The 20,659-nt window shown below is 41.5% G+C and overlaps 1 protein-coding gene across 2 annotated transcripts in view; it reads right to left on the reverse strand.

Annotated features, from left to right (window-relative positions):
- The window catches only part of LOC109563454 (collagen alpha-6(VI) chain-like), a 177,985-nt gene that overhangs the window by 33,210 nt on the left and 124,116 nt on the right, over positions 1-20,659 (reverse strand). For both annotated transcript variants that reach the window (XM_070796948.1, XM_070796944.1), the window contains exons 24-28: positions 13,148-13,210; positions 8,922-8,984; positions 8,031-8,081; positions 6,172-6,207; positions 5,406-5,468 (exon numbers count right to left, since the gene is read on the reverse strand). In XM_070796948.1, the coding sequence (XP_070653049.1) occupies positions 5,406-5,468; positions 6,172-6,207; positions 8,031-8,081; positions 8,922-8,984; positions 13,148-13,210 (276 nt within the window). The remainder of the gene's footprint in view (positions 1-5,405; positions 5,469-6,171; positions 6,208-8,030; positions 8,082-8,921; positions 8,985-13,147; positions 13,211-20,659) is intronic.

Raw genomic sequence — 20,659 nt, forward strand, 5'->3', positions numbered from 1 at the left:
CTAAGACCCACTTGAGAAGGTGTCTAAGGTGGGGCACCTTCTGCTATTCGAGAGGGCGCCTGCGGCGTCCATGGTCAGAGCTAACCTGGTGTCACAGGTTATATTGCTTTTCCGCGTAAACCAAGCTACTCAGCCTCTTTTCTCCACTGAATTTTCCTACTGAGCTATCCTCATTCTACTACTCTTTATATCTTTGATGAATATTTAAATAGTTGCGACGCTATCTCCCCTTCAAATACCCTGGATCAGCTGGGGCTGGACCCCAGCACACTTTCACTTTAGAAAACTGAGCGATTCCCAAAAAGCACACAGAAGGAAAAACATCCTCAGCAGCCTCTTCTCCCCCAGATAATACTCGCTGACATTTTGTTGTTTCTTCTTCTAGTATTTTACTTATTTATCCTTTTGGTGTTACTCTCTATATATCTATATCTATATCTATATCTATCTATCTATATATATATATTTAGATTAAAATCATGGTCTTTATTTTTAATTCTAACGAGTATTTTTTAAAAGCAATTTTAGGTTCAGAAAACAAATTAAGAAGTTACATACGTTTCCGATATGTATCCTGATCCTTCACACTCCTAGATGCCCCCGTTACTAGCATCCCCAACTGGAGTGGTACATTTGTTACAACTGATGAACCTACATTGACATCATAATCGCCCAAAGTTCATAGTTTACATTAGAGTTCATATCTGGTATTTTACATTCCATCTTAATATATTTATATACTTTTTATTGCTGCCTTTTAAACTAAACATGTATTTCTGGACATTTTCATGTAACTAAATATTCTTTCACAAAAATTGCCTTTCATGGCCACCATGCTGCTGCTGCTGCTACTTCTCTTCAGTCGTGTCTGACTCTGCGACCCCATGGACAGCAGCCCATCAGGCTCCTCTGTCCCTGGGATTCTCCAGGCAAGAACTCTGGAGTGGGTTGCCATTGCCTTCTCCATCATGGCTGCCATAGTATTCTATCAAATGAATATACTGATTTATTTAATCAGTTCCTTATTGTTGGCATTTAAGTTTGCTGTTGTTGCAATAAGCATGCCACTATAAAGTCATATGTGCAATTCTGATTATTTCCTTAAGAAAGATTGCTAGAACTAGAATTGCTGGGTCAAGGGAGAAACTTCTATCTAAATGAATTTTTATCTCAATTTATCTGAATTTAGTAGGTGACTAAACTAACAAACACATGAAAACAACAACAACAACAAAAAAACTCAGAAAAGCAAAAATTTAAATATAAAAACCCTTGAAAGAACCACAAGAAAGCATAGAACACGTGGCTGGAAATATCTGTAGTAAAATGGGGAATAGCAGCAGCAAAAAAACACCAGCTGTTGACTACTTAGCTTACGTGTGTGCATTCAACAACATAATTTATCATAAAGAAAGCAAGAATTTAGTTTAAAAATTAGGACAGTATTTCTTTGTTCATTAGTAATGTCATGAGATGTACAAGCTTTATGAGAGTGAAAAACAAGGTTGTTTAAAACCAACTTAATCTGTAAAAGCATTGCCTATTAAATAGCAAATAATTACTAGATGACCTTTGTGTCTTCCAATGATATGCACAGCATGCTGGGTTGAGTGACAAAGCAAGACAAAATGCAACCTTACTATTTTATTTAGAAGATATAGATTAACCTCCAGGGGGGAAAAATGTATATTGGACATAAATGCTTACTTTTGTTCCCTCCAGTGTTTTACTAAAATAATACTAAGCAGACTTTTTTTTTTTTAAGACAAAAAATAACAAACATAGGGGGAATGAGAAATGAGACAATAGCTTTCAAACTGGAAAGCATTAAATGACTTAGAGCTGAAAAAGCTGAATCCTAGGCCAGCAGCAGGGAAAGCTAGGAGGTTGAGTGTTTTATGATGCATTCTCAGAAAGTACCTCTAGAAGTGCGGGTGTAGGAGAGAGGGCAAATAAGGCAGCTTGGTTGGGGAATTCCCGGGCTTCCTCCCCATTCTCAACAGTTGAGTCGAATGTCCCTTCTTTCTCCTTGATGGCAAAGGTGAAACTGAGGTGGCTACACACCAGGAAACCCAGGCAGAGCTGAAGGTTGGTGGTACGGTCCAGAATACAAGGCAATCTGAAGCTGAGGAATAGATGTGAGACCCCTAGAAAGCGGGGGCTCCCAGAAAGCTGGCAGCCAGACCTTCACCCTTAGGTGGAAGACTGAAACAATCTTTTCAGGGGAATCTGACTAGACAGAGAAGAAAGACCCCAGGATGCTGATCTCAGATGTTTGCTAAGTAGCAACTCAGTCAGATCACTCCTCAGTGAAACTTGTAGTTGACGAGCCCCATTCATTTCCTTGGGGCTTCCAGTTAGATTTTGTGTCCTTAACTCTTCAATAGAGAGACTCGTGAGCTGGGCAGAGAGAGACAAAGAGCAGGGCAGAAAAAAACACTGCCAGGAACAGGCTATGTTGGGCAAAGGAGACTTCAAAAGTACTAATTTATATCCTTAGAGAGATGAGATGTTTCAGCCATGAAACAAAAATCAGATCAGATCAGATCAGTCACTCAGTCATGTCCGACTCTTTTCGACCCCATGAATCACAGCACGCCAGGCCTCCCTGTCCATCACCAACTCCCGAAGTTCACTCAGACTCACATCCATCGAGTCAGTGATGCCATCCAGCCATCTCGTCCTCTGTCATCCCCTTCTCCTCCTGCCCACAATCCCTCCCAGCATCAGAGTCTTTTCCAATGAGTCAACTCTTCGCATCAGGTGGCCAAAATACTGGAGTTTCAGCTTTAGCATCATTCCTTCCAAAGAAATCCCAGGGCTGATCTCCTTCAGAATGGACTGGTTGGATCTCCTTGCAGTCCAAGGGACTCTCAAGAGTCTTCTCCAACACCACAGTCAAAAGCATCAATTCTTTGGTGCTCAGCCTTCTTCACGGTCCAACTCTCACATCCATACATGACCACAGGAAAAACCATAGCCTTGACTAGACGAACCTTTGTTGGCAAAGTAATGTCTCTGCTTTTGAATATGCTATCTAGGTTGGTCATAACTTTCCTTCCAAGGAGTAAGCGTCTTTTAATTTCATGGCTGCAGTCACCATCTGTAGTGATTTTGGAGCCCAGAAAAATAAAGTCTGACACTGTTTCCCCGTCTATTTCCCATGAAGTGGTGGGACTGGATAGGATAGTTTAAAAAAGAATTTCAGGCACGAAAAAAAAAAAAAAAAACTGGGGGCAAGTCTGTGTCCCTCAACCCTGACTCCTGTGGGGACATTTGACAATGACTGGAGGTATTTTTGGTTGTCATGATGGGGAGAGGGGGGTGGGTGGCACTGAGCCTCATGGGTAGAGGCCAGGGGCACTGCTAAACATCCTGCAAAGCAAGGAACAGCCCCCACAGCGATTACCCAGCTGAAAATGCCAGTGGTACTGTGGCTGAGGAGCCCTGCCTTGAAGGGTGTGCACGTGTAAAGTTGATAAAAAGTATAAATACAAACATACCTTTATACCCCAAACAAGGCAGGTTAAAAATTATGGCATTTTCAAAAAAACAAAAAACGAAAAAACAAATGCTTCAGTTGGGGTGAAAAAAGGTAAAGATTTAGAAAACTTAAACTAGGAATGTCGGAGAAGGCAATGGCACCCCACTCCAGTACTCTTGCCTGGAAAATCCCATGGACGGAGGAGCCTGGTGGGCTGCCGTCTGTGGGGTCCCTAAGAGTCGGACACGACTGAGTGACTTCACTTTCACTTTTCACTTTCATGCATTGGAGAAGGAAATGGCAACCCACTCCAGTGTTCTTGCCTGGAGAATCCCACGGATGGGGGAGCCTGATGGGCTGCCATCTATGGGGTCGCACAGAGTCGGACACAACTGAATCGACTTAGCAGCAGCAGCAGCAGCAGCAGCAAACTAGGAATGTAATCATTCCAAGAGAACTAAAGAGATACTCAAAGCTTTATTACCAAAACCCTCCAACGAAAACTTGGAAGTTTTTCAGTGTCTAAACTTCAAACTCAAAAATACAAGTTGTAGAAAAAGGCAGATTGGCAGGTGAAATAAACAAGTTGAAGATAGTGATAAATTGTTCAATGTGGGAAAAAAAAAAAATGAAGTAACCAAAGGCCAAGAGAAAAAGATTATATATTCCCCATTAGCTATATATATATATATATTTTTTTTTTTTTTAATGATGAATATGTCACTGGGTACTAAGAGAACCCAAGAAACTGCTGGCCGTGTTTACGGGCCTCCAGTGTTCAAGGGTAAACTACCTCATTAACACGTTGAGGGAAAAGATCCAGATGTATTTCAATGCAGATGACATCTAGATTAATCTGAAGGTCTTTTCCAATTATCTTTATCAGTCTTTTTTTTTTTCCTTTGAGACCAAAAATGTTAAGGGACAGTCAACCAAAAACATGTATAAGGAAAAGAATTACAGCCAGGAAACAGGCCTCTTGGGAAAAGCAGGATGGAGGGAAAGAAGTTTCTTTACTTCGTACCCCTAAAGCCCTCATGAATAGTCTCTTCGCATACAGTTTTCGCTATACTTTGTAGGAGAAAACAGATTAGGGTCAAACTAACTATGGTGACAAAACTGAAAAGCCGCCTCAAGTAACAGCTTTTTTTTTCATCAGACTTTGTGTTTTTCTTATCCAGAAATTGACATGGTATCAAGATCTATTTACCTGATCGGAGTTGTTCTGATGAAAAGAGATAAAGTCTCAGGAGATGACTGTCATAAGATTGTGTCTTTTATAAAGTGACCATCTCACTTTTGCAATGTATGGTAAATAGAGTCAGCAAAGGCAAAAGCCATTGTTAGCCCACGAGAACCCGAGGCAAGCTCGAGTTACGAGTGCGGATGCTTCTAGGGTACGGGAGATGGGATGTTATTCTGAGTGGCCCAAAGCTTTAGGCACCGTCTTACATGATAAATGGAAACTTTCTCAGAGAGCTCAAGAGGCACTTTCCTGAGCTAAATTGGGAGAAGATCACCTCCTTAAAGTAGTTAGACGAGACCTTAACAAGGGAGACAAGACGCCAGTGGGCAGTAAGTTACATGAGGTCTGCTGAGGGGCTAGGATTAAATGCAAACACTGTTTTGGACCACAAGGGTTCCTTAAAAAAAAAATGCACAATTTATTTCCAGTGTTAAGATTGGTACCTTATCAGTCAGATCAGGTGAACCCGGTCACTAAGAGCCAATGGTTCGTTGCCTTATTGCTGGCAAAGAAGGAGCCAAATATCCATCTCCCTGCCCCAAGTTTGCCTTAACAAAACCTACACGTTTTACAAGCTTTTGGGACCGAGTGCCAACTCAAACGACTGTAAGAGCCTGAGAAAGGACTTCCCACGGTAGTTGAGGTTGTAAGGCTTTTACGACCGACGAAACTCACCGTCTTGCCTCTAGCGCCCTTGGGTCCAGTTTGTCCTGGGCCACCAGGGTCCCCGACCTCACCCTAAATAAGTTCAGAAAAATAAAACAAAACGGTTACTAAAACCAAAGAGGTATATCTCAGTGTGTTTTTATACTGGTTCCAACATGGAGACATTTTTCACATATGCTTTTATCTTTAATAGCCTTCGGTGAAGTGTCTTTGCCCTGATAACCCCATTTTCTGATTCTCAGCACAGCCCCCTGGAGTCTCACTATTTTATTTCTCTGTTTCTCCAGATGGAACACAGCCTCCTTGGAGATACGGACCGTGCTTTTTACTTTGTCCCCTGATCCTATCACAGGAGCTGGCATTTACTGAGCTCAGTCAGTGTTTCCAGTCGGAGTGGAAGCCTTAAGCTAGAGGACATCATGGCTAAACTTATTACCTGAAGGTGACTTACAAACACATTAGGAGAACTGAGGCAAGTGAGATCAGGTAATTCTGGTTTTTCTCACATTTTACTTCCCTTTGGGCAAAGAAGAAAATACATATGGTAGAGGGGGAGGAGGACACGTGAGGAGAAAAATATGGATGATTTCTTCCTAGTGAATTAAAAAGCTAGAAATAAAAGATTATTTTTAAAAGCCTGCTTCTTTCTTTTCCCCTTGCTCCATAAAGATTTCTTTTTATTCATTTATAATTAATTTTTCTTCTTTTGTCCTATAACACATTTCATAAACCCAGGAGCATCTCTGATCTCTAGTTAGCATAAAGTACATAGTACCTTAGGTCCGATTTCTCCAGGGAATCCTTCTTGCCCCTATAATTGAGAAAATTAATATATGCACATATCACTGGCGTCGGTTTACATTGACTTTAATTTTGCCTGCTGCCTTATTTATTTTAAATGCCTCTGAACCAACAAAGGGCCAAAACAAACTGTACTGCATGGTCTGAGACACTAACTCCGGTCTCTAAATTAAACTATTGACCGGTCTCACCAAAACATCATGACAACCTAAGATCAATGGGTAAAACGTACACCTTGGCTCTCCTTCAAATGTAGACATTCAACAGGACAGCTGGTGATCTGACCGTGTGTTTCTGAAACAGTGTTCTTAAACTGGATTTCAACTTTGAGGGAGAAATTGGGGAAGCCTGCAGACTAAATCTGATCGTTTGGTTTCTGGTGCTCTGTTTACCTTACTTTGGCCACAGGCTATAGTTGTAAATGTATGATAATCCTAACTTGATGAAAAAAGTATTTTATTTAAGATAATGTTTGTTTTCTGACATTAAAAGTAATATCTCCTCAAATATATTTAAAATAATAAAAAGACAGAAAGAAGAAAGTTCACCCAAATTTCACTTCCCAGAACCATTACTATAAAGTTTTTGCCATATTTTATTTAATCTTTTAAAAATGCATTTTAGCACAGTTAGGATACATTTTTTTTTCTTATTACCTTTTGATTTTTACTTGACATTGTCACCTAAGTTCTATGTATTATGTATAAAAGCATTCACATTCATTTTAAAGAGCGGCTAATATTTCAGTGGCTTCACTGGTGGCTCAGATGGTAAAGAATCTGCCTGTAATGCAGGAGACTCGGGTTCGATCCCTGAGTCAGGAAGATCCCTTAGAGAAGGGAATGGCTACTCACTCCAGTATTCTTGCCTGGAGAATTCTCATGGACAGAGGAGACTGGAGGGTCACAGTTCATGGGGTTTCAACTGAGCTTAGTCACAACTGAGCAACTAACACTTTCAATATTCCAGGGCTATTAGCCACTCAATAGTTCCACTTTTATCAAATACTAAGGCTACTTTCCATGAAAATTTCACTGGAAATCCTTCATTCATTAGGGTTTTTTAAAAAGAAATTTTAGCTTTTGGGGGTTTGTTTATCCTTCTAGACAGCCTCTTACATCATTCTCATTGGGATTTCACTTGAAATTACATTGATCCTTGTAATATTTTAGACTTTCCAACAAGTATTTGTTATGTCTCCAATTACTTAAATTTTATATCCCAGTAATTTTTGTTTTAGGTCTTGAATATTTTTGTAGAAAGGATATTCTTAACTATATTATGTTTTTATGGGTGTTACTATGATTTCTAAGTGGTTATTGTTGGTATATAGCAATCACTGCTTTGGGTAAAGTTATCTGTCTTACTTCCAGCACTGAAGTATTCAGTGACAATGTTAAGTTATAATTCTCATATAAAGTTATGAGGTTTAATCTTAAAATTACTGCTTGGCCCATTGCGTTAGGAAAGGCCCTGGAGAACTCCTCACAAACAGTTAGAGTAAACATATTCAGAGGACATATTTTGGAATATGTCTACAGCCTCCCTCAGGCTCTAGATTAGATGACGTGTTCAAGCTGGAACCAGTCAGCCCCTGAATACGCATCTCTGCAAAGAACTGAAAATTAATTTCGAGTTTCAATTGTTGCATGCCCCTTAAACTATCAAGTGTTTTCCTACTGTATTCTCCATAAGATATCATCAAATAAATGATCAAAATCTATCTCCAAAGATCTAAGGCTACCTTATTCGCTCCTTTTTTTCCTCTTAAATGCGGCCCAAAACAGCAACAACAGAATTGAAAGTGACCGGCTTTCAGGCGACGCGTCTTACCTTTGCTCCTCTGCTTCCAACACTCCCATAAGCTGGGTTGCCGTCATCACCCTGCAAGAAGAAGCAATTATTTACAAACACCCCCAACTGCAGATGCAGATAGGCTTCTTCACAAGAGAACTAGACAGCCAGTTTTTTGTTTTGCTTAGGAAAAATCAAGCAGCAGGAGTCTCCCTCGGGGACAGGCCACTGACATAGTGACGCTCAACGGAACTCTCAGTAGCAAATGCAGACAAGGCATTGTCACTTAGTCTCACTTGTCTCATCATAAAGGAAAAATCATAATTACACCTGCGAATCGTGTTCTGAGAATGAAATGAGAAAACTTCAGATGTATAATAATCTTAATAAAAGAAGGCAGAAGTGTTATCTCTCCTGGGTAACATTTGTATTTATATAGAGATATACCTTATATCTGAAGCATTTCAGTTTGCTGGATAAAAGAAAGATCTAAGTGTCTGGGTATTGGCTGCTGCTGGATCCTTGTACAGGCCTCAGTGAGAAGCCCCTAGCATGGGTGGAAGGGTGGACTGGGTTTCCCATGAAGGGGTTTGGGTGAGACGAAAGTGTGGAAGCAGGTTGGAGGATGTCAAGCACAGGCTTTGTCCCTTTTGTCATTTGGCTTTAAGAGTACCCTTGCCCAGGATGCTTGGGACTTGGGAAGTTGTCATTTGGAAAAGCTGGCCAAGACGAAGATGAAATCTCAATTGCTAGAAAGTTCTACAACTAGATTGGGCTGTTATCTTCATCACACTCTTTAGAGAACCACTCTAAAGACTTTAGAGACTCAAAGTGAGAGAAAGTGAAGGGCCCTTCTTCTCACATCAAGAGATACCTATCGAACTAAAAAGAGTCCAAGAGCCAGATCAAAAGTAGGAATAAAATGCAAACCGGCAAGCCTCGAGGACCCCGAAGACCAATGGCTCCCTTTATCCCCAGATCGCCAGGTTCTCCCTGTCAAACAGAAAAATGACATGTGTCTTCATTAGGTTGCTTTTGTAAAGGACATTAGAAATGATGGAACTAAGACAAGAATTTTCAATTGCATCCATGACCATGGGTTTGTGGCTGGGACTGAGTTTGTAAGCAATTCAACAGGCGCTGCTGGTGGTGAGTGAAGTCTCCTCCGTTGATAAATGAAGCCCTGGCAAGTCTGACATATTGTTTGGTACAAGTTGCCATCTTAGCAACTCGGGGCCATGAGCCGCACCCACGGAAATGTCTTACCATGAGTCAAAGGGCCGGCTCTGGACAGTTTTAAAAATTAACAAAGCTGTTCTCTGTGAGGAGCCGTACAAATGATCTGGATGCTGCAGAAACTGACCTATTAATCAAGTTTTAATCAAGATAACCAAGATAGCACGACATGACTGGCAACAGTTTCTGACTTCTGACTAGTAGCATGTCTACTGTGGGTTATAAATCAGTCTCAGTCTCACACTGAGGAAATATAGCTACTTGGGAAAGTTAACATAGGTTTACAAAAGCAGGTTAACTCCTTTTTGTGGAAAAAAAAAAAAAGCTTTTAAAATCTCAATTTTAAATTTACAGAAATGTTGTGAAGGCAGTATAAAGAGTTCCTATACAGGCCACATCTAGCCTCCCCTATTGGTAACTTCACATTAATTACATTCGTAGGGAATATTTGTCAGAACAAACCCATGGATATTCAATCATTCTTATTAATAAAAGGAAAGGAAATTTCGTTGCACAGTCATGTCTGACTCTGCGATTCCATGGACTGTAGCCCACCAAGCTCCTCTGTCCGTGGGATTCTCCAGGCAAGAAGTCTGGAGTGGGTTGCCATTCCCTTCTCCAGGGGATCTTCCTGACCCAGGGATCGAACCTGGGTATCCTGCACTGCAGGCAGATTCTTTACCAACTGAGCTACTAGGGAAGCCACAAGTCCATACTTTATTCATATTCCCTTAGATTTTACCACCAAATCTCCTTTTCCAGTCCCAGGATCCCATGTCTCCGTAGGTTCCTCTAGATGGGGACGGTTTATCTGATTTTCTGGTTTCTGATGATCTTGACAGTTTTGAGGAGTACTGATCACGTATTTTGCAGAATGTCCCTCAATTGGAGTTTGATGTTTTCCTCATGATTATGCTATGTTTTATGAGTTTGGGGAGAAAAGACCCATAGTGAGAGAAAGTGAAGGGTCCTTCTTCTCACATCAGCAGTGTATCCTGTCAACATGGCTGACACTGTTGACCTTGGCCATCTGGCTGAGGAAGGCTTGGCTAAGTTTCTCCACTGTCTCGTTATTCTCCTTTCCCTTTCCAAGAGAGTGGAAGTGTGCGCAGCCCACACTGAAGGAGTGGTGAACTCATTGTTACGATTAGAAAGACCACACAGTACGTGTGAGGGGTCCAAATGGGCAAGTGTCCACCAACACCGATCCCTGGAGGGGCACAGAGACTAGGGCTTCATGGAAGGGTGGCGGAAGACCCCCCGCCTTGCAGACTTTCTTCCAGGGCAGTGGCCCCCAAAGTGCGCTCTGGAAGCCACCTGCCTCCCATATACCTAGAGTCCACACGCCAAAGGAAATCCCTGGATCCCACTGGTGGCGGTCTCTGATGGTGGAGCCCAGGGATATGGCTTTATGAATACACTTCTCTGCTGATTCTTACACACACTGAAGTTTGATGCCATCTGCTTGAAGATAGGGAGACAAAGGAAGCCATAAGGCTTGTTCAAGATCACTTTGTTACTGGTTACAGCCAGACACCAAGCCTGGGATAAACTGGCAGGTTGGTTGCTCCCCTGGGAACTTGAGCTTAATGGAATAAGACAGGAGTAAGTGTCTGGGGCTCATCTCAGACTTGGAGAACTTGATCTACCTTGAGGTTCCCAAGGGATTTGGGCTGGCATTGAGGGCACTTGCCTCCCAAATTCTTGCCCCTCCCATTCAAAAATCTCTCTTACTAACAGTGATATTCTTTGGCACAACTACCCTGCTGCTATCTATCTCCTTGCACATTTCTACACTCTTATCTACATCCAGCTCTAGGTCCCTCCATCTCTGCCTACCTCTGTCTTGGTCTCTTCCGTCACACCCTATGGAGTGCCTTCATTTCACACTCAAACCTTCTCTATACGCCCATGATGTCTGCACACATGCATCCTCACTGTAGGACAAACTGAGTTTTTCCGGAGACACCACTTCCCCTGCAGCCCTCTCCAGGGTAAGAAGGCACCATCATATCTGTTCCAAACTTTCCTCTCCAGACCGTTATTGCTATGCCGCATCTCTAGTAATCCCTTTTGGAGCTGATTATCTTTGTCACCGATGGATCTCATTTCATCCTGCGATCAGCTGTCTTTGTGACCCTCAACTGCTGGCTCCATCATGTCTGCCTTACTGGGGTCTCCATCCCATACATGCTGTTTAGTCCTATGCAGCTGGCCAACTGCTACACTTTGGAATCTATTCTTAGGTGCATCTTGGCCACCAGAAGTGGTGGCTTCTCTAGTCCTTTCCTCCTTACCTACTTGATGCCAGCTGAGGCTCCCAGCTCCTCCAAGACTCTCCTTCTCAGCATCCAGTGTGCTTCTTTGCCCTCCTTTCCAATGATTCCTTTTCTGCCTCTTCTTACCCTTCTTACAAAGAGTCATCACCAGAGCCTTTTTTAAATTCCAATGATTCTGAAACCTGCATCTTCAGTCAGTCTTAGACTCTCTGCTCCACCCACAGACCAAGGGGTTTCCCTCACTCTTTTGCCCACTCTGCCTTTCCCGCTTCTGAGATGGGGTTCCCACTCAAGTCGGGGGCCAGAGTCGCCCAGCCCTCTCCTCTGTGTCTCCATCCCCTCCTGGGAAAGCTCCACAGGCCCCTCCCGAGTCCCTCCTGGCCCCACCCTGTCAGGTCACCCAGTCTCGCTTGTCTTGGAGCCTGTGGGGGCCAGCACTCCTCCTAGCTTACAATCTCTCCATCTTCAAAATATTCCCACACTGAGTTGCCTATTTAGAAGCTTCCAAACCCGACTGTGTTCACACGTGCTGATCACAACCTGTAAATAACACTGTACTGGCTGCCTAGTCAGTCAGTCACGACAGACTTTCCTGTTCTTTGTGGTCCCCCAGGAGGATAATTTCACCCCCTAAACACTTGCTCGTGGCGTTTTTCCAGTCTTGTGTTTTATTTATTTCTTCAATATTTGTTGAAGTACTTCTATGAACACTGAGTTTAGACTTCTTGTTCAGTCCCTTATCCCTATGTCATAGGTTCTTGCTCTTATAATTTTATTTCATTTCTCTATTTTTGGCTGTGCTGGGTCTTCATGGCCACCCTGGCGATTCTCTAGTTGCGGCACACAGGCTTCTCATTGCAGCGGCTTCTCTTACTGTGAAGCATGGGCTCTGGGCACAGGGGCTTCAGTAGTGTGGCTCCCAGGCTCTAGAGCACAGGCTCAGTAGTCATGGTGCTTGGGCTTAGTTGCTCCGTGGTATGTAGGCTCTCCCTGGATCAGGGATGGAACCCATGTCTCCCGCATTGGCAGGTGGATTCTTCACCTCTGAACCACCAGAGAACCATCATAGATTCTTGTCTTGAACATTCTCTCAATTTTGTGGTGTTGATTCTGTCATATTTATCACCTCACAACCCAGAAATTCTTTCATTAAACAGATATTTTCTAAGCGCTTATGAGATGCCAGGTACTATTCAAAGCTCTAGGGATGCATCAGTGAGCAAAACAAAGACCTCTGCCCTTTTGGAGCTGACGTCAGTCCAGCTGAGGGCCAGCACAGTGACATTGTCTTTAAAGGTATTCAGCAAATGTTTGTATGAATGGAGGATAGAAATAAAAGAAGAGAAGGAAGGGGTGGGGGTGGAGAAAGGATGAAGGGCTGTCCTAGAAGAGTCCCCCTTCCTTGAGATTCTCAGATTGGGTGTAGCCCCTCATGAGCTGAGGCTGAGCTGGATTCCCTGACCTCAGCTGGGTCCACACCCAAGTCCTTAGATGTTGCTGGCTCTCTAAGAATCAAGCCAGGGTACAGGGGCAATGAGATATGTTCTCTTCTGTGCTGAAAGGGCTTTGGCTAATATAACCAGACACATTTCCCTTGAGAAGAAAACCTCAGCTTTCATGGGTGTAAAGAATGTGACCTACTTTATTTCCTTGGCTTCCCAAACGGCCTTGACTCCCTGCCTCTCCTGCTGGTCCTGGAAGCCCCTGAAATAAAAGAAGGATTGCAAATATAGCAGAACATAAAGCAACTTTCCTTGAAACCCTCTGTATCTCTTCTAAGAGGAAAATGAACCACAGATGGAGAAAGAGTTACAGCTGTATTGACTCCTGCTCTGGAAAAAAGTACCACGACTGTCAAATGAAGACTAGTAAATAAAAGAAAATTAATCAAGTAATTCAGACCAGATGTGGCCTAAATGACTGTGTTTCCCGGGGAGTCTTCTCTTCCAAAGAGATTTTGGGTTCTCAGTGTTTTGCTGTTAGAGCAGATGTTGTCAAAATGTCTAACATTTGAAGAAGGCATTCCAGATGACATTTGCCTAGAAGTGTATTCTCCCTCGTTCCTCGTTTTGAAAAAGCGTGTTGTTGTTGTTAAGGTAAACTTATCTTTGTTTGTAAATAATATGATTAGTATGATAGAAAACTCAAGAGACTTTACCATAAACAATTAACACTCATAAGACATGTCCAGGTGGTACAAGATAAACATTCTGACATTTTCTTCTCTTAGATAAATCAGAAGAGTAAACCAAAATAAATTTCCATTTACCAATAAGAGAAAAAAAGCTGCAAAATACTCAGGATAAATTTAACAACAAAGATAAAAGATCTACATAAAGTTTTAAGATTTTCTTGACAAACAAAATAGCAAAACAAACAAATAAGCATACTATGTGTCAATACGGAGAATCTATTTGATGTGATAGAAGTCTCTTCAGTATTCTAGAAAGCATGCATGCTTTCTTTTTTTAATTAATTAATTTATTTAATTGGAGGATGATTACTTTACAATATTGTGGTGGTTTTTGCCACACATCAGCATGAATCACCCACGGGTGCACATGTGCCCCCATCCTGAAACCCCCTCCCACCTCCCTCCCCACCCCATCCCTCAGGGTGGTCCCAGTGCACTGGCTTTGAGTGCCCTGCTTCATGCATTGAATTTTCCTGGTCATCTGTTTTCCATATGGTAATATACATGTTCCAATGCTGTTCTCTCAAATCGTCCCACCCTCGCCTTCTCCCACTGAGTCCAAAAGTCTGTTCTTTACATCTGTGTCTCTTTTGCTGCCTTGCATATACGATCATCATTCCTGTCTTTCTAAATTCCATGTATAAGCATTAATATACTGTATTGGTTTTTCTCTTTCTGATTTACCTCACTCTGTATAATATGCTCCAGTTTCATCCACCTCATTAGAACAGACTCAAATGTGTTCTTTTTTACAGGTGAGTGATACTCCATTGTGTATATGTACCACAGCTTTCTTATCCATTCGTCTGCTGATGGACATCTAGGTTGCTTCCATATCCTACCTATCGTAAACAATGAACATTGGGGTACACGTGTCTCTTTCAATTCTGGTTTCCTCGGTGTGTATGCCCAGCAGTGGGATTGCTGGGTCATATGGCAGTTCTCTTTCCAGTTTTTTAAGGAACCTCCACACTGTTCTCCATAGTGGCTGTACTAGTTTGCATTCCCACCAACAGTGTAAGAGAAATATATAATGGAGAAAAAGAAGATCTCTTTAACAAATGGTGCTGGGAAAACTGGTCAACCATGTGTAAAACAATGAAGCCAGGACGCTTTCTAACATCGTACACAAAAAGAAACTCAAAATGGATTAAAGATTTAAATGTAAGACCAGAAGCTATAAAACTGTAGAGGAAAACATAGGCAGAACACTCTCTGACATAAATCACAGCAAGATCCTTTAGGATCCACCTCCCAGTGTAATGGAAACAAAACCAAAAATAAGCAAATGGGATCTAGTTAAACTTAAAAACTTTTGCACAATGAAGGAACTAGGTGAACAACATCTAGTTGTTCACAACAAGGTGAAAAGGCAGCCTTCGGACTGGGAGAAAATAACAGCAGATGAAGCAACTGACAAACAGCTACTCTCCAAAATGTACAAGCAGCTCATGCAGCTCAATACCAGAAAAACGAACAACCCAATCGAAAAGTGGGCAAAGAACTGAACAGACATTCTCCAAAGAAGACAGATGGCTAACAAACACATGACAAGATGCTCAACATCACTTATCATTAAAGAAATGCAAATCAAAACCACAATGAGGTATCACCTCACGCTGCCGGTCAGAATGACTGCCATCAAAAAGTCCTCAAACAATAAAGGCTGGAGAGGGTGTGGAGAGAAGCACACTTTGTTGGAACAGCTTTAGAGCGAAACATTCGAAGATCCCAACTCAGAGCAGCCCAACTGCCTTCCTATGTTATTGACACTTGGGATTGAATTTTTCCTTGGGGATTTCCAAACATATGGCAACAGAAATCTCTTTTGTTTAAACTGTTTACAGGTACTTGTAAATAATCCAAACACCAGTGAATTGGAGTCATTTTCCCATTTTTTGCCATGGCTACTATAATTTAAAAATAAACAAACCAAATCTGTGTAATAAGCATGATTCTTAGTAAGTTAATTTTGTTCAAGATGAAAAAACTAACATTAACTTTTCATCATTTAAAGAATTAGAGATTTGATAAGATGGACATAAAAAATTTCCTAATAGGAAAGACTGCTGAACAACAAATTGGTTACTAGGGAAGATAATAATAGTTTTCCTACAACCCCAAAACAGGGAGAGTCTCAATTTCTTCACCCTCCGTGGCTCTTATTCCTTTCCCTTCTAACTTACTTCCACCGCTGCATGGAGTTCCCATGACCTGTGTGTTCAATCCAGTTGACTTTATAATGTTTTTATCTTATTGAATTTAATACTGTGTCCTTTGAAGCTTTTCCATTAACTTCTGTAACACCCAGTTACCATGGTTTTCCTGTCTCCTCTCTGGTTCCTTCTCAGTAACCACTGAAGACCCCCTTTCTATTGGCCTCGTAAGTCTCCATGTACCCAGGGCTCCTCTGATCTTAATTTTTTTACTTCATCTGCTATTCCTGAGTGACAGCCCCATAGATTCACATACCACTTCCATAAAATGATCCTAAATATACGATTCTGGTCCAAACCACTCAACTGGCCAGCAGATTCGTCTATTAAGATGCCTATTGGGTATTTCTGGAGAAGGAAATGGCAATCCAGCATTCTTGCCTGGAAAATCCCATGGACGGGGGATCCCTGGTAGGCTGTAGTCCATGGGGTTGCAAAGAGTTGGGAACAACTCAGCAACTAAATAATTGGGTATTTCATAAAAATTGATTACCAGAGATAGTTATATTTACCACCAACCACGCTCAGTCTATTCTTTTCATAAGGAATGTTGCCACCCTGACTTCCCTTGAAACCCAGATCAGAGACCTAAGAATCATCCTAGACCCCTCCCTCTAGATCATCTTTCAAAACCATTCAGCCACAAGTCCTACAGATTCTATTTCCTTTCTCTAGCCATCTCTCTTCCATTCCCAAGGCCATCACCTACTTTCAGGCCCTTCTTGAATTCTCACTCCAATTCCCAGCTTCCCTAAATGTAGCCTGGCCTTGCTCTAATCCATTCTCCTTTCTTTCTCCCTTTTGATTTAAAATGTCAGGCTGATGACACTCTCACTTTGTCTGAAATTCTGAATTCTAAGTAAGTTTCACAATAAAGCTGAAGGTCTTTATTGATATGTAAAATTCCTCAAAATGTGGCTATTGCATGCCTGTGCACTGATCAGTCATTCTATGGTCATGCTCGTCAAACCATGTGAAGTTCTCAAATTCTTGTTGTCTTACGGCTCCACACTTAGGCAAGTTGTTACTTTAGCTGTTCCATTTTCTGTCTAGGGAGAGGTACAATCTCCCTTTCCTGAAAAAATCTTACTTTTAGTATCACTTTTTCAGGAAGATCTGAATCCCCTGGATGAATTGGACCTCATAATTGTCCCACAGATACTTCTACTCTGTATGTAGTTGTTCATTTATTTCTCTCATCCACTAGATTCCAGCCTGTACACTCCTTGAAGGAAGGGACATGTCTTATTGACTTTGTATTTCTGGAACTTAGTATTGTATGTAGAACCAATCGGTCCACCCATCCATGCCTCTATCTATCCATCCACTTATCCAAGAATGGTCCCCAAGAGGGATGAAATAGTGTGCTTAACTTGTTGGTTTTCCATATGAAATTTGCATGTATTTCACATGGACATGAAAGATACTTCTAAAGTAGAGTTTTTATTTTTCCTTGACAATAGGGATATATTAGAAGTCTTATTTAAGAGCTCATTTTTTGTGTGTTTCCCCTAGACATAAAGAGCTCTGTGAGACAAAGCAGGCTTCTCAGAGCTACTCATTTATAGTCCCTACAAGCACACATAAGCACAATGGCAGATTATCCTGTTTGAAAGTCATCCAAAGTAAAAAAGGTTTCTTGGATGGATGGATGGGTGGGTGGGTGGAACTGGACAGATTTGTAATTAGAACATTAGAAAACCTGATTCTATTTCCTAGGCTGGATCACACAAACTGGGCTCTGTGACTGCTTGAGTGGGGCTCAAGCTTCAGTGGATTATCACCCAGATATGTTACCTACTCAAATACTGCTGATCGTAAAAGGGACATGTTTCTAAAGGAAAGAAGGAAAATTCCCTGTGACTCCCAAGATATGGAGTCAAAAAACTGACTTGATCTGAGATGAAGAGCAGCTGTGGAGAATACAGAGGTGCCCAGAGCATCAGGCCTACTGGACATGAGTTGGAGCAAGCTCTGAGAGTTGGTGATGGACAGGGAAGTTTGGCGTGCTGAAGTCCATGGGGTCGCAAAGAGTTGGACACGACTGAGTGAACTAAACTGAACTGAAAAGGAAAGGACATTGGTTAGAGGTCAAGTCTCCATCGGCTTTGCTCTAATGGTGGACTTTTATTGAGCATTTATTTTGTGCAAGGCATTGTACTGAAAGGTATATATTCTTTGCAGCTCCATGGACTGTAGCCCTCCAGGCTCCTCTGTCCATGGAATTCTCTAAGCAAGAATACTGGAGTGGGTAGCCATTTCCTTCTCCAGGATATTTATATATAGACTTATCCAACCCTTACAACAACACAATGAGATACATGTTGTTAACACCATTTTGCCAGTTAAAAACAGAGTCTCAAAGCACTTAACCCCAAATCACTCAGTTAATAAGAGGATGAGATGGGAACTGAACTCAATTCTGTCTCTAGAGACTGAACTCCCAGCCACTGTGTCTTCTGTCCTGAGGCCCATGTTTCAGAGAGGATTTCAAAACTGACCATACATGTACCATCTGAGATTGGAGTTTTAAAAATGTGAATCTCCAAACTTGATGCAGGAGGCTGGGACAGATCTAACCTCCAACATGGGCGATCTAACAGGTTAGAGAGATCTAACCTCCAACTCTGACACAGAGTCCTTGGCAATCACAACCGCTTAAGTGAGGATAGAAAGGAGATGCTTAGAGCTTAAATGTTGTTTTTTCTTTTTTTAATGTCTTAAGTAGCATCTTATCAGAAAGGGTTGCACTAGGAGTTTGGGATAAATGGCTGGGACGCTGCCAAGAACACCTTGACTTTGGATAGGCTATGACAGGGCAGGGGAAGAAGACATGGGTCCTTTCCACACTGAAAAGAAATCTGTCTCACTATTTTTATGGGGGGAAAATTCTTTCTACACTCACAACCAGCAGATATCAGGCCGGGATGGAATACCTCAAGGAGATAAAATTCTCAGCTTCTGAAAGAGCCAGATATGAGCTAAGTCTGAGAAAATGAAAATCAAGAGACCAGCAAGGGGAGGGTTAATGCAAAAAACAAACACCGAGACACCCGAGAAGATGCTGACCTGGACAGTCCTAGTCTAGGAGACGGCCCCCGAGCTCAACTGCTGATCTTTCTTCGTATACCCTACACTCCACGCACACTGAACCATTTATGGCTTCCCCAATTCACCATGATCTCTTTTTGCACAACACAGTTCCTTTCCCATGCCTGGCTCTCCCTTGGTCACCTGGAAAACACCTCCTTATCCTATAAAAGCTAAGCCACTGTCCTCCTCCTTAAACTCCACCCTCTCTCCCACCACTCTATCCCCTGGGTATAATTCTATTTTAACATTCAGCATGTCACATCTCAACGATGTGTTTGCACGAGTTTCCTTTATGAGATTGGGAGCATCTGAGGCTAGGGTCTGTGTTTATCTCAGCCTTTATTTCACTATCGGGCCTGACCCACAGGAAGTGTGCATCAGTACTTGTTCGTCAAGTGAGTGAAAGAAATGGTCGATGAGCCAACCTAGATTACACAGACTGATGAAATTCAATAATTGCAATACAGATTATGTATTGTCATGGAAGTACTACTATTATGGCCTTCCTTGGATTGGCATTAGCATGCCTTGGGTATAGAATGTACCTGTTAGGTAATGTTGATACAATATGGTAGGAATAAACATTTATATGATGCTTATTGTAATGCAGGCATCATTCTAAATTCCTATATATATTAAACCATTTAACTTTCACAACAATCCAATGTGGTATTATAACTATTATTATTATATGATTATAATAGCTATTATTACTATTCTCATTTTGCATCTGGGAAAGTTGAGGCACAGAGAGGTTAAATAAATTACCCAAAGCCACACAACTAAGAGGGTACGAATCTGGCAATCTAACCCAGGCAGCTTGGCTCCAGACTCTGTGCCCTTGACTATTATGTTAGGCTTTGTAAACGTTACAGTAGAAATTATATTTTGTATTCCAAATTTGCACCGGATAATCTCAACCTTCCTTGATATTTCATATGATGCTAGTGATTATCTCACTAATAAGTCTAAGTATTCAAGGAATAATGCCAATTCTAAATGGAATTAGTATTTTGCATCTATATTCCATGTCTTTTCTAGGCATTGGTTACATTAGCAAAGGGCTTAAAAGTAAACCAAACAAGAAGGGAACAAAGGAAGGTACAAAAGAATATGCCATTCCTTTCAAAGTTCTTTCTTCTTTTCATTATGCTATGGACTGTATTTCTTTTATCACATATACCTGACTGCATCAGCATGTTTGATTTATGCAGAATGCTTCAACAGTGCATAAATTAATAAGTCTGCAGGACACCATCAACAAAAATCACATCCCTTTTTCTAACTGTACATCCTAGGAAAAACTTCAAAAGGCTGCAGTTAGAAAACACTCCTGTAATTCCATTTGAGACACTGGTCCTTGTGCTGTAAAACATTGTGAAGCCTGTGTCGGTGGATTTATAGAGCCAATAAAGAATAACTTTCTCTTGTTATCGGATTGTTTGTCTCCCATGGTTTTTCTCTGAAAGCAATAATTTTGAGATCTAGTTCATCACATCCTAAGCATAGAAAATTCTATACATTTTAAAATAGTATTTTAACTGTGTTGACAAGGGTGTTTTAAGAAAAGCAAAGAAAGGAACCATGCTTTCCAGGCAGATAAACAGAAGAGCTCAGCTAGAGGGAGGGGGTGCCTTTTGACTAACTGGC

The sequence above is a fragment of the Bos indicus genome, chromosome 1 (genome assembly GCF_029378745.1).
Source record: "Bos indicus isolate NIAB-ARS_2022 breed Sahiwal x Tharparkar chromosome 1, NIAB-ARS_B.indTharparkar_mat_pri_1.0, whole genome shotgun sequence".
NCBI classification, from domain to species: domain Eukaryota; kingdom Metazoa; phylum Chordata; class Mammalia; order Artiodactyla; family Bovidae; genus Bos; species Bos indicus.